This window comes from Rissa tridactyla, chromosome 5 (assembly GCF_028500815.1).
Source record: "Rissa tridactyla isolate bRisTri1 chromosome 5, bRisTri1.patW.cur.20221130, whole genome shotgun sequence".
In the NCBI taxonomy this organism is placed as follows: Eukaryota; Metazoa; Chordata; class Aves; order Charadriiformes; family Laridae; genus Rissa; species Rissa tridactyla.
Genome location: NC_071470.1, coordinates 72569396 through 72583310, shown reverse-complemented (window position 1 = coordinate 72583310; position 13915 = coordinate 72569396). Strand labels below are relative to the sequence as shown.

At 37.6% G+C, this 13915-nt stretch overlaps 1 protein-coding gene across 7 annotated transcripts in view; it reads left to right on the top strand.

Annotated features, from left to right (window-relative positions):
- Positions 1-13915, top strand: part of ANAPC10 (anaphase promoting complex subunit 10) — a 38135-nt gene that overhangs the window by 659 nt on the left and 23561 nt on the right. For 2 of the 7 annotated variants that reach the window (XM_054203987.1, XM_054203986.1), the window contains exons 2-4: positions 5844-5960; positions 7396-7486; positions 8830-8950. In XM_054203987.1, coding sequence (XP_054059962.1) covers positions 5846-5960; positions 7396-7486; positions 8830-8950 — 327 coding nt within the window. In that variant the 5' untranslated portion in view covers positions 5844-5845. Of the gene's footprint in view, positions 1-45; positions 200-2612; positions 2731-2940; positions 2962-5843; positions 5961-7395; positions 7487-8829; positions 8951-13915 lie in introns of those variants that run through there. The other 5 variants (XR_008466772.1, XR_008466771.1, XM_054203984.1 and 2 more) reach the window with 5 other exon arrangements.

Here is a 13915-nt window from a genome sequence, read left to right as displayed (position 1 = left end):
GGCGGGGGGTGGGGGGGTGGCAAACCCCGCCCCGCGCTGAAGCCTTCCCCCCCCCCTCCCCCGATCTCTTTTAAACGGGGCGCGCGCGGAGCTGTGCGCGTGCGCGGCAGGAGCCGGCCGGGTGAGGGGAGGGCGGGCCCGACCCGCGCTGAGGGGATTCGGGCGGCGCCGGCCCTGCCGCCGCTCCGCCGCCGATCAGGTGGGGACGCCGTTCTGGGGTGGGCTGAGGGACGGGGAGAGAAGGGAGCTGGGGGGGGGGGGCGGCTTCTCCCGCGTCTGGCCTCTAGGTGTCACGGGGGCCGCCGTGGAGCCCCGCGGGCTGGCGCGGTGTCCTCGCTCGGTGGTGGGGCGCCCACCGGCTCGGGGTAGCGGGTCGCCCCTCCCGGTGCCTCCCCAGGTGCGCGCTGGTGTGTTTGCATCGACTCCCCCGGCTGGGAGAGGGGAGCCCGGTCTGGGGATTAACCGCAGCCGGTGCGTTTCCTCAGTGGGTGTTGCTGATTTATTTCCAATATTTAAGTGTTTTATAGGCCTGGGGGACTGGGCCATAACACAGTGTTGTAAAACTAATCAGTTATACTTAAAATCACAACTAAAAGCCCTACAAAGAAGCCTCCCTCTGGAGGCCTGAGTGAAAGTGGCTTGATTGGTCAAACTGGCTTCATCTGCTGGTTACTGGGTCTTTTTTTAAAGACTGTTTTTCACTTAATGTAAGCACTTGTAAAGAAGTGTTTGCATCCTTTAAAGACCAACTTATATCCGTACTAGGATCCTTACTTGTATCCTTACTTTGGAAGTCTGGGCTTGTACAAAAATACGTCTTTAAAAAATGTATTTCTTTAGATTGATTAGGGTTACACATATAAAAATTGTAATTTTCTTGTGCAGTTGCTCTAATTACCTCATTTTTAGTGATTTTTTTTTTTATGCTTGTGGCAATGAAAGACTTAAGTCACTTTCACTAATAGGCTTAAAGCAGTATACTGAAAGCAGAGTAAAAATAATAGGTGTTTAAAATTATATCGAAAGAATAATCTGAGGGATCAAATGTACAGGTGACCTAGGTGAAATAGGTTTTACTGAACACTTGCTGTTGTTATTAGATATTAATTAAACATTAGTAATTTGAATGTTCGATGTTACTGTTTAATCTTCCATCTGAATAAAAAATAGGAAGCACAGTAAGAGTCTGGTTTCTGGATATATCTTGAGATCTTTAAAGGTCTTAAGCCAACAAGGATCCATCCAAAGAAAATGAGAGCAGGGAAAAGAGCTTGTGAGGTGAAAGGAGTTTTTTTTCAAGTATGAAAGTCAGGGAATCGGAGGTGTGAAATCCCCTCCTGTTAGGAACAACAGGAAAAACAGTCTTATAAGTCATGGGTGTTGCAAAAACGCTGGAGTAGTCAGTGCAGCCTTTGTTCAGTTTTGCTGTAAAAGTTGTAGTGTTGCTAAAACTGAATGAAATGATATGATGGGAATGCAATCAGAACAATTAATTTTTAAAATAGTACAAAGCTAGCCAAGCTTTGATCCCCTGAAAGATTCTGAGGTGGTGGTTTGGGAGGAGAACTTGTCAGCAAGTAGAAGACAATTAAAAACAATGTGCAAACAGAAAATGGGCTAGTTTGGTTTGTTAAAACCAGTCTGGATCAACTTTTTTTTTTTAGAGTAGCCAATGCAGTTAATGGGGAAGGAATATAAGGGTTGTGTCCTGGGTTTTACAGGGTTTCTGTAGTTGTCTGGGGTGATGTTCAGTAGCTTGTTTTAAACTATTGAAATGTGGTCTAAAAATCATTTTGGTGAGATGTTGTACAGCTGGTTGAAAAATTGCTTTTGAAGCTGACTTGTAAATAATTCATTTTTAAACAGGGATGTCACGAAGTATCCTCCTGGGGAGTTCTGTTTTGAATGTATTTTCATTGTTTTCTGTAATGGTGAACACAAAATAGATAGGTTGGAAGGATTGCAAGTTGGAAGGATTGCAAGTGCTGTACAGCTCAGGGTCAGAATTCAAAATGATCTTGAGAAGATTGATAGCAGATTGGAAACCAGTGTAATTAAGATCAGTTAACAAGAACTGAGGGAAGAAGAGAACACAGGGAGGAAAAATCAAAGGCATTATTAGTGCAAAGGGTATTACTGAAGAGCAAACAGTATCCCAAAAAAGCATTTGAGCACTGTAGTGCATTGTAAATTAGATGTTAATTGATAATATGATGACCTTTCAACTAGACAGATGTTATTTTGGCATGTTAACAGGTGTGATTAAATATAAAGACAAGGAAAGTGATTAGTCTGCTCTGTTGAATTAAGGGCCTTAGCTAAAATGGTATGTCTGGATTTTTTAACCATAGTATGTAGATCTCTAGACTCTGCGGGAATATTAGGTTTATAAAACTTGGTTTGTGAGGGAAACTTGAAAGTCATAGGCATACTAGAAAAGAAGAAACTAAGAGCAAATTTGATGAGTGCCCTCACATCTATAAAAGGGTTGCTACATAAAGGCTAGTGATTAACTAGTCTTTGAGCTCTCTGTAGAGCAAGAGAAGAAATCGTGCTTGATTTTAAAAGGTAATACTTGGATTGGATGTTAAAGCAAAACGTTTGACTTTTAGGTTGATGAAACACTGAAGCTGGCTGTCCACAAAGATTGTGAAATCTCTTTTGTTGGAGAAGTAAATGGCTGGACATACTACTGTTGAGGATGGTTTGCTCTCTCAAAGGCCCTTATGGGTGTGCATTTAAACAATTCTGTGCGTACTACCATGGTGGAATTAGAAACTTTAATTGCAGAAAACTGCTTTAGTAGGAAAGGACCACAACGTGTCCTTCTGTATCTCCTCTTCAGTGTGTTGCCGAAGAGTATGTGTGTGCTTAGTGAAGGGTTTGCTTTCAAGTATCCACCTTTTCAAAGCATCTTCCACTGGTAGACTGAGAATGACCCTTCTGTTTTGATTGTGAAAGGTAGACTGGTGAACCATTTAAATCCATTTCACTCTGTTTATAAACTGTATGTTTGTTTAAGCATCTTTAATGGCTACTACTTCACAGGGATGTTCTCTGGAAAGGAACAAACATAGCTAAGGAAGATGCTGAGGAATATGGAGTTCAAGGAGGGGGAAAAAAGCTTAGCTGCCGCCTTGTCTTGATCCAAAGGTGTACATGCCATATAGTGGAAAGTGGCAAAATGGAAGTGTGAGGTTGATAATGTCATTAAGACATTAATATATCAAAGTTGTTATAAGGAAACGGCAGCCTATTAGTGGTCTTTTGGAATAACTGAATTGGAAAATTGTAGGTGTTTCCAGCCAATGCTTCTATAGATGCAGTGTGTCTTTCCATTTCTTGGCATGTGTCAGGGAGAAGGGCTTCTAGACAGATTGCTTTTTTTACACAGCCTGAAAAAAATAAGACCAACACTCATTCCATTATCTTCTTGGGCTAAGAAGGTATTTTTTTTTTAAATTTTTTTATTTGGTGACTTAAATTACTTTTAATGTTAAGAATTTGTGTCTTGTCCCAAATGAGACACTTGTACTTCTGCTGGAAAAATGTCCAAAAGTGTTACTTGGGTGAGCTGCCCTGTTGCTGTATTATTTTTCCTTAGTACTTCTATGAGCTTTCTGCTTTTAAAATTCTTAGATCATTGAGAAGCTTCAGAAAAGCTATCCAGAACAGCATTATTTGCTTTAATATAAATCTGAGAATTACGGTGAATGCAACTTGACCTCTCTTAGTTGGTTCCTTGACACAAAAGTAATAAAATAGTGCAGAGTTTGCTCTAGGAGGTGATTTGAGCTTTAAACATCGTAAGTCCAGGAAAACAGTCTCTCCAGTGCTTAATAAACATAATTTTAATTTTGTTGTAGGATAGGGGTTGGACTAGATGATTTTTGGAGATGCCTCCCACCAATCCAAACCATTCTGTGAAAAAAAATATTTGTATTTTGGGTAGCTGTGAATGAAGTGTTTTATATTTTTTTCCAAGACACTTTTAAATGCTTAGAAGATTAGAATACTTGTGACATTGTGTATTATTGAAGTTGCTATCAATAAATTTAAAGCAGCAACTAGAGTAAGTTATGTATTTTCTATTATAGTCTATAATCTATTCTACAGATATACAGGTTTATGGTGTAGTCAATTCAATAGAAAACAGCTATGTTTTAATGAGCCTATTGTAAAAAACCCGATAGAAGTTTTAAAACAGATAATGTGATATGTTAATATAGTGACTAGGGGAGATTTATGTGCTAATGTCTTGTTATAGGAATGGCTAAATGGATAGCCTGTTTAATTTTTTAAATAGTTTGGTATTTTTTCAAATAAAAATTTTCTGTACAGACAAGAACTCTAAAACATCTTGTTGCACGAGGTTTGTTTTTAATTGGATGACACTAGGATTAGTATATCTGTGAGTTGTATGTGTGATGTCTATAGGATTAGCTGTGTAGTGTTCAACCTGCTTTTCTAAGAGGATACTGCCTGCGTAATGCTTTCTGTTTGTGACCTTTTATGACACTTGCTGTTGTCAATATTTATAATTACATGCCTAGTAAAATCTTTCTTAAGATTTTTTTATGGTAGTCAGGACTGCCATCTTGTATATGAGAAATTAGCAAAAAATCCTTTAAGGCTGTTTCAAGTGTGTTTGCAAAATGAAAAAAAAAAAAAAAATTTGCCAAGGGCCAATAGAAAGTGGTGCAGACAGCAATGTACACTACAAAATTCAGATTTCCTGTGTCCGACCAAAGAGTTTTTAGCTACAGAGCTATTCTTACACAGGAAGTCTTATCTCTGCCTTGCATCGCTTCTTTAGTGGGTAAGATCTGGATCCTGTGGATACCAGCCAAGTTCAGTACCTCATTAACTATCTAAGAGAGGTGCTGGAAGACTTATTCTCACCTTAGCAGAGCATAATATGATGTCATGCATGTTAGCAAAGGATTAGAAGTCAACTCTAATTCCCTGACTTTTGAGTGCTTTACATTAAAGCTTAAAATTAAATGTAGTTCCTTGCATGGCACTTATGTTTCTTTGGAATCTCTTTTTTTTTTTATTAAAAAAAAGTCTTTTAAGCTACTTTCTAGGAAGTAGTAATGTGCTCTATACTTTATGAAACACAACATGATTATGTTGTAGTCTGTGTGTTGAGAGTGAATGTGATTACTTGAGCAGTGCAAGTCACAGGGTAATTATTCCAGATGAAGTTGTGAAGTTAAGGAAATAGACTATGGATAAATGTGGCAATAACCAATCCCTACCAAATTAGAGGCTATACAATTTTTTTGAAACTCATATTTCCTATTTTTAAGGAGAAGCATCTCCAGGAGGACAGGTTTGCTCTAGCTTCTGAACAGGCTTCTGAACTTGCAGATTAAGAAAACTCTTTAAGTGTGTGTCGGGGGGAAATGAAGTTGTATTGCTATCCTTTAAATCAACAGGGTCTGTTGTAATTTCTTAAACAAACCTTAAAAAAAAAATCCTGAAACCCTGACTAATTCTGTATGTGTGAATTAGAATGATACAAGTAAAATATCTTACGAATGTTCCAAGTGTGTTTTAAGGACGCAAAATTTACATGCATGTGGAACCTCTTATTTAAAGATATATTTTATTTTTTACTTTATATACATTATTTTATTATATATAAATAAAAAGTTCTACAGACATGCAAAAATGTATACATATACGTGTATGTTTATATGTATAAACCACATATTCTGTAGACTACTATGTAAGTGTGAGGCCAAAGAATTGAAGCATCTATATGAACAAACACAACCCTTTAATTTTCCCATCCAGCTAAAGATGTATCAATTAACTCACTTGTTTTCTTTTACTAGAAATGACTACCCCAAACAAGACACCACCTGGTGCTGATCCAAAGCAGTTAGAGAGGACTGGTACTGTTAGAGAAATAGGCTCACAAGCAGTTTGGTCTCTTTCATCCTGTAAGCCAGGTAAAATCACAATAAATGATGTAAAAAACCTGAATGTACATTTTTCTTCTTAGAATATATAGTGTTTTATGTTTTGATAAGAAGACATACATACAGAATGTAGCAGTAAAACCACTGTAGTATAAGCTGTATGGGTAGCCACTACAAGTAATTTTGGCCTAGTCTACATTTGATGCAATATGAAAGTTATAACTATATTGGAAATCCCTACATTGAAGAAATATCTCATATTGACAAAATGGATCTTTTACCTATTTTATACGTAATTGGTTTTTTTTCTTAAACAGTGAACAAACTAAACCATGTGAACAGAAACACACCCAGCACTGAGTAATTGTTTCTATGCTTTGGCATTTTGCCTGGGTATCTTTGATTTTTAACTTAGAGAAATCATGCAGCTGGACGACCTAAATGTTCTGTCCAAACTTTGTGTGGAATCAGCCATTATAGTATAGTTCCCTAAAATCCTGCAGGTAAAATGAAACTATCATAAATGGTCTTGAAGTGCAGTTAATGATAGCTTATACTTGCTCAAAGTATCTGAAAATCTGTATTCTTTTCATTTGAGGTAGTTGAGTTCATTTCAGAATATTTCAGATATTTCAGAAATATCTGTTGGAAACTGATCTGGTGTCTTGCTGCAGCCTAGAGTCCATGATCCCTTTATGTCACAATATTGTGCTCAGGCTGAACACCTTTGGTCTGATATCCTGGTACCTTACTTGGAGGAAAACATCGTATGGTTTAGTCGCTTCAAACAGAGTGAAGGTAGCTTTTTATTGCAGATTAATCTTCAACTGCTGAATTAAAACTGCCACTAGTGTGGGCCATCAATAAAAGGATGTGATTAGTAAATGGACAGATAATGACGGAACGGGAGAAATTTGGATTTGTGGTTGTTTCTTTAAGCATGATGGCATTGACTTGCAGGAATACTGGTTTTGCCATCTGTTGCTTATTCTAGCTACTAACTTGAAAAAGTAAAAATATTTTGGGAGACTACTTAAAAAGAAAATGTTATATTTGGTTAAAATTTTATAATAAATGGATGGTCTCTGCTAATGATTTTCCATTAGTTCGGTACTTAGATTATAGAGTAGGTGGAAAAGCCTAACCATTAAGCATTGTTCTTGCAATTAGTATGAAATACTACTTAACCATTTGGAATTCCAGGACATGTTGAATGGTTTCAAACCTCACAGACTTCAACATGAGATAAGAATGTAAAGATGCTTGAGTACTGAGCCAAGCTTGATTCACAGTTTCCCCTGTTTAAGTTTTGTCACGAAAGCATAGACACAACTCAGATATCTTTATAATTTAAGATGCGTGCTTTAGTTTGTAGTAGCTGTAGAAAAGTTATGTCTGTGATGTTTATGTCATGGAAATGGGATATTTGGAATATTCAAGACTATCACCTTTTCTTTTTTTTTAGGATTTGGAGTGGATCAATTACGAGATGATAATCTAGAAACTTACTGGCAGTCAGATGGATCACAGCCTCATTTGGTGAACATCCAATTTAGGTATTAAAAGTTACTCTATATGGCTGTTGTGGTTTAACCCCAGCTGGCAGCTAGGATCACACAGCTGCTTGCTCCGTTCTCATTGCCCCTCCTGTGAAGGGGAGGGAGAAGAGGGAGAAAAGGAGGGGAAAGGAAAAAAGAAAAAACAACAACCAAACTCCTGGGTTGAGATAAAGGCAGTTTAATAGAACAATAATGGAAAGGAAAATAATAACAACAATAATAATGGTTTAAAAATATACAAGATAAAGTAATACGACAAACTCTCATCACCCAGTGAATTGGTCATCCAGCCCAACCTGAGCAGCGGTCTCGGATTCCTGCACCCTGGCCAACCCCCATTTATATACTAAGCATGATGTCTAAGGTACAGAATATTCCTTTGGCCAGCTTGTTCTGTCTATGCTCCCTCTCAGCTTCTTTGGGAAGCTGAAAAAAGTCCTTGAGTAGTATAAATATCATCTGGCAACAAGAACAATATGCATTATTGACATTCCTTGCATGCCAAATCTGAAACACAGCAGCCACTGGAAAGAAAATTAACACTATCTCAGCTGAAACCAGGGCAGTGGATTAGGGTGCTTTGTGTAACTTTGTACTGATTACTGTTCACCAAGATAGGAATTTTGGAAGTGCAAGGACTCCTGGGTTAGTCCTGTTACCTAACTGGTAAGAAGTCAGTTAGATAGCATTTATAAAAATGAGATTTTCAAATGTTATAGTTATTAAATGCCTAAATAAACAACAAAAAGCAATGTTTAATAGTACGTCATTTGTAACAGTTTCGCATTTACCTGCCTAAGGTGACATTTTTCTCCTGATTTTCTGTCCTTGAGTGTAATTTGAAGGGTAGATGACTCTTGTTAAAGTCCTATATGGCTTAACATCTGATTGCTTGAGAAACGTTTTCCTATTCTGTTCTGTGTAGGATGCTTTTGGTCCTTTTTCTTTAGCCAGACTCTTAAGATGAGGTTAGACGTTTGTCACCTTTTCTATTTGCTTTCTGGAGAACTCTTTGGTATAGTAATAGAGCACATATTTGTGAAGCTAAACATATGCTTCATCACATACAAGTGCTTATTTGGCATCTTGGCCTTTTGTTATATTTCTTGGTATACTGACACTTCTGAAGGCAGACAAAGAATAGTGAAAATCAACTCTATGTGCATAACTTAATGTGGAAAAACACCTAGTTGCTTTAACAGTGGGGCTATTACAAACCCATAGACACACTTGTATTAAGTTTTAGAACACTTAAATCCTTAGTTACTACAAACTAGCAACAAACTCATCCTGAATAGTTTTCTTTACAATGCTTGCATAGCTTTTGTTGTTTCTTGCAGAAGAAAAACAACAGTGAAGACATTATGTATTTATGCAGACTACAAATCTGATGAAAGTTACACTCCGAGCAAAATCTCTGTCAGAGTAGGAAATAATTTTCATAATCTCCAGGAGATCCGGGTAGGTCAATGATGCTTTCCATTCTGTCTCATAATAGTCCTCTCTCACTAGGACATCTGATGTACTAAAATTGTTTTTGGAGGTAAAATATAGCATAGTGATTGGAGGGGGAAAATGCCTGGGTTTATTTTGATGTTTGCTTTTAGTTTTTATCTTGTAAATTTACTGGGCTGATTTCTGTTTTTATCAGGCTCCATTACCAACATGGTAATGACAGAGTTGATCCTGTAATGGAATAAAGAGTGGGGTTTTCCAGAATAGGGCTGTTTAGAATCGGTTAAACTCTGATCTCACTTAAAATATCTGCAAAACCTATGCATTGCATACATCAAAAGGGAGACTTAGCTTTTAAACACTTGCATTTTTCGACTTAACTTGAATTCATGCCTTTTTTTTTTTCCATGAATGGGTTGCTCAGCTATTGAGTCTCATTAGGAATCAGACTTTAAATCTACAGGTTTTAGTTATGGCCGTGTATGGTGCATAAGTATCTTTGGAGCCTGGATTTCATTTTTGGGAAGCTGCATGTACACTTATCAACAAGTAACATGTGATTCAAAGCTTACTTTGAGACCTTGGCAAAAAGAAATTGGGACACAAGGCCTGATCATCAGTTATGCAAAGGTTTTTTTTTTTTTTGTATTCTACTCATTAGAGAATCTTCATATAAGTGAGAATCTGTAACATACTTGCTAATAGCTGATGCTAGCCTCTGCTGATGGTGAGAGCTAGGGGAATTGCAACACTAACTTTCCAAAATCATATATAAAGCAAGCAAGATAACAATTTAATTTGAAAGTTTAATGTAAATGACAATTAAATGTGTTCATAAATGATGCTTTACTCTTTTGCAATGCCTTTTTTTTATACTGGACAGTCACTGAGATGCAGAAATTTTGGAAGGGATGCGGTATTTTGTTTTTAATAATATGATGCAAAAATCCTACTTCCATTTCTGTACATAAGATATTTGATGCTTAAGACTTGGAATGGGATATAGCTGTGTAGTGTTTTATTAATGTTTTAATTTACAGAAGTGTAATAGCCAAAACCAATATATTTTTTTCATGGTGACACTTCTTGCCAGAAAAAGTTTCTTTGGTGGAACAACTGAGATGAGATTTGAGTTGCTCTAACTGCTTACTTTTGCTAGCCTTTTCGTCAATAGTAAAAGCAGATTTAAAATAATCCATGATCTTTGTAGAAGTCCATCTTGTAAACTAATTGGATTACTCATCGGCAGGTGTCTTTGCTAGTTTTGAGTTACAGTGGCCTCATGTTTCAGATTCCTCTTCTCTGGAGCTCAGCAGCTACTGGCTGATATATTGGGAAGGTTTAACTTACCTCCCTTCTACAGCAGGTTTTACAATAACAGAAGGATCAGAATGATGAGAAAAGGGAGGTGCTAAATAGTGGTTTGAATTTTTACTTTTGGCATTTTTATTGTTTTCACTTTGTTTTTCAGTGTTTAAAGTCCCAACAAAAGCAACTTATAAGTAGAAGGTTGTAGATGCAGTGGGAATAGAAAGTGTAGGAAACATGTCTGCCTCTCTTATGCTGGCGCTATGTATCTATCTATATAGTTTAAATAATTTGTGACATTCTCTCAAGTTTTGACCTATACTTTTATCCTAAATCTTAAATGGAAGGGTCTTGACTCTTTTTAATTAAATATTCTTTTGAAAGAAATGAATCATCACATTACTTTTACTTTCATCAATTGCGAATTCTGTCATTTAATCTTCTTAATTGCATTGTAGCAATTTGGGAGTTGCACATTAAATAGCAGTAGCTGGATCTTTTGTGTTAGGCTACGGGTCTGTTTCTGAGTGTCCACTAGATGTCATTGTTGTCCTTAATTATCAGTTTGATTTTGTGCTTGTAGTCTACTCTTCCGATGAGTAGATGATTATCCTTTTATAATAACGTTTAGTACAGCACTATACGTATAACTGCAATAACTTCAGTTCCTTATACAGTAGTAAACTTCCACCTTTGAGGGTATATGTGTTATTAAACATCTATAGAAACAATAAAATGTATAATATGCATATTAGTCTTCCACAGTCTTTCAGGCAATATTTCTTTATCTTTTTTCTTGCTAAACGCAGGATTCTCTACACAATGTATTTAGTTTAAAAAGGCACTTCTAAATGAAACAAGTTACTAGGGTCTCTTATAGTATATTAATATGACTAATATGTTGCGTGAGAGCAGTAATTCTTATGCATACCACATGCTCATAGGCTTTTGTTACTTCAAAACTGAGATGAAAATATGGTCAAGCTGCTTACTAATGAGAAACAATACTTTGATGCTGTAAAATACTAGCAACTAACTTGGGTCACCACTGTAATGTTAAGTACTGCTATCAATTTTCATATTTCCTAAACTGCTTGATACTCAGAACATGTTTCTTAAATTTTCCTTCAGTCCTGAAACTTTCTCTTTTCCTTAGCTTCTCTGACACATAGGCAGGTTATTAAAGTAGTGTGAACTGTTATGAGCTCTTTAGAGAAATCTGCTTAATTATACAGTGATTCAATTGGCTTCAGGACTGATTAACTGGGTGGAAAATCCAGCTAAATCATTTTATATTTTTCCATGGACGCATGCCCAGCTTTCAGGGTCTAATGAAAGTCCTATGATGCCTCCGTGTGTTTTCTTCCTAATGGTCTAATTTTCAAAACAATGCAACATGCTGTTAGGGTAAGTTTTATCACTAATATAAGATTAGCTTTAGTTTGTGGGCTAGTGTGTAGGGATGTCTGTTTTGGAACCTGAGATGAAATTATTTTCTAAATAAAAGGTTTTTTTTCCCCTCTGAGAAACAAGTTATTTGTACCCCATCCTATGGGTGAGAACAGCCGTCATAGTCTGGCAGTATTATTCCCTTGCTCAGCTGGAGGAACTACAGTTAAGATGTGTGCAGTGAGCCTTCGCCTCTGACTTAAGTGCCTCTTTATCACAGCTGTCAAGCTTGGAGAGCAAATATTTTCTCATTTCCAGTCTCAAAGTTCTCCCACATAATGGTGCAAACAGTTTGGATGGACAAGATAGTCTATAGAGGCATTTTTTGGAACAGCATCCAGATTCTTCAGTATGTGATTTCAGTTATTGTGCTTTCTCATGATATGAAAATAACCCACCGCAAAGGATGCTAGTGAAATCTTGGCTGTAAGAGATCTCTGGTCTCTTCAAATAATGCTTACCTGCCTGTTGCCTTTGTACTTCTCCAAGACATTTAGGTCATCAGCAGTTTGTCTTGCCATAAAAAGATTAAGTGTTATGACTAAGTGCAGGTAGGGTTTCAGGTTAATTCACCTAGTAGTTTCAATGGCTTCTGCTGTCAGCCTGTAATGTAGGTACTTCACACAGCAAAGCAAGACACCTGTAAACTCTTGTATTGCAGTTCTACATCTCTGTATAGAAAAGACACTCTCTGGGAAGGTGTGGGTCAGACTTTTAGAAAATATTTACTCACTTCTCACATTACCTCACATCTGAGAAGCCGCTGGTGTTTAATCACAAAATTAAAGTTGCTTTAAAAGGTGAAGCCCCTCCTGAAAGAGACAAAGTCTTCTATTCTGCTGTGTTCTGCTGTGCCCTGTAGAGGACTCAACAACAGGCGTGCATGTCTTCGCTGTAACTACGTAAGTTGCAACTAGACAAGCATAATTTCCTGCCTATTCCAGTAGGAGTTAGTTCTTCCAGCACACTTTTTGGACTTTTCCCGTTACTTTTGATTTGGAGTAGGACATGTCTTTTATTTAGTTGTATGTGTAGTTCAGAGAAACTGGCAAGCTTTGTGATAGGACCAAACAATTGCTAGTGCATGGCACGTGTACTTTGCTTTTCAAATTGCTTAAGGGTATTTAATAATCCACATGACAGATAAGATGTATTAATGTTCAGGCCTAAAAGGAAATAATCCGAAATACCTCATTGAAGGCGGGGAGAGGAAGCCTCTGGCCACAAATGGGCTGTCTTTATACAGTAGGGCAAATGTGCAAACAGATAGCGTGATGGCTTTGTGTAACCTAGGTAAGCAAGGAGTTTGCTCTTTGCTTCTTTTGGAAGGCATTCAGTCTGAAGCAATGCTGCTGGAACAGGGTAACTCCCCTGGTTAACAGCCTTTAGAGGTATGCAATGCTCTATTACTGAACAGCGATGGGTAGTTCTATAGGTAGGAAACAGACACTTTGTCACTGGAGGTCCTACATAGCAGACTTTGCACCAAAGAATGATATTAAGTATTAAATATTGCTTTGGAAGAGGCCAGCTTTAACTGAGTTCCTGTACGCTTTCCTCCTGGAACAAAAGCCTAGTTAACCTTTTCAACAAGACTCAGTTCTGAAGACTCAGGTGAAAGCCCTGTCTTCTTAATACGCCTTTGCTGGCAACAGCGCGAGTCTTTTGTTTCAGCTTCTTATTGTCTTCTGTTGAATTGCTGTCTATTTTGTTTTCAGTTTGTTTTCTAGCTTATTTGGTCTTCCTTGGTGTTTTGTCACCAGGTGCTCCAGAGCTGTCGCAAGCACAGCAGTCTCCCTGGTGGCATGGTATTGTGACCAAGCACCACGGACAGGGCCACCTCTTCACTGGTTTAAGAGGCCCTGCACTAGAGCAGGGAATTATCAACCAGAGGAATGCCCAAACTGGGGAGCTTTTCCAAGAGGTAGTTAAGGAAGCTTGTCCCTACTGTAATCTTTTACTCCTACAGCATCCAGTGATTGTAGTGAAGAGACTGGACTTTTCTAGACATTTTCTGTAATTCAACAGCTAGCAATCTCAACCTGTTTTCTGTACGTGCAGTAAACGTAGATACTGAGGAACATGGAGATGCTAACTTGTCATAGGCCTTGAGACCTAATGAATCAAGAAAATGTGCTGTTTCTGATACTCTGATCAAACATCTCTAAGGTCCATTTTAAACTGCTTTCTTTTGAAGATGGATTACTGATTTGC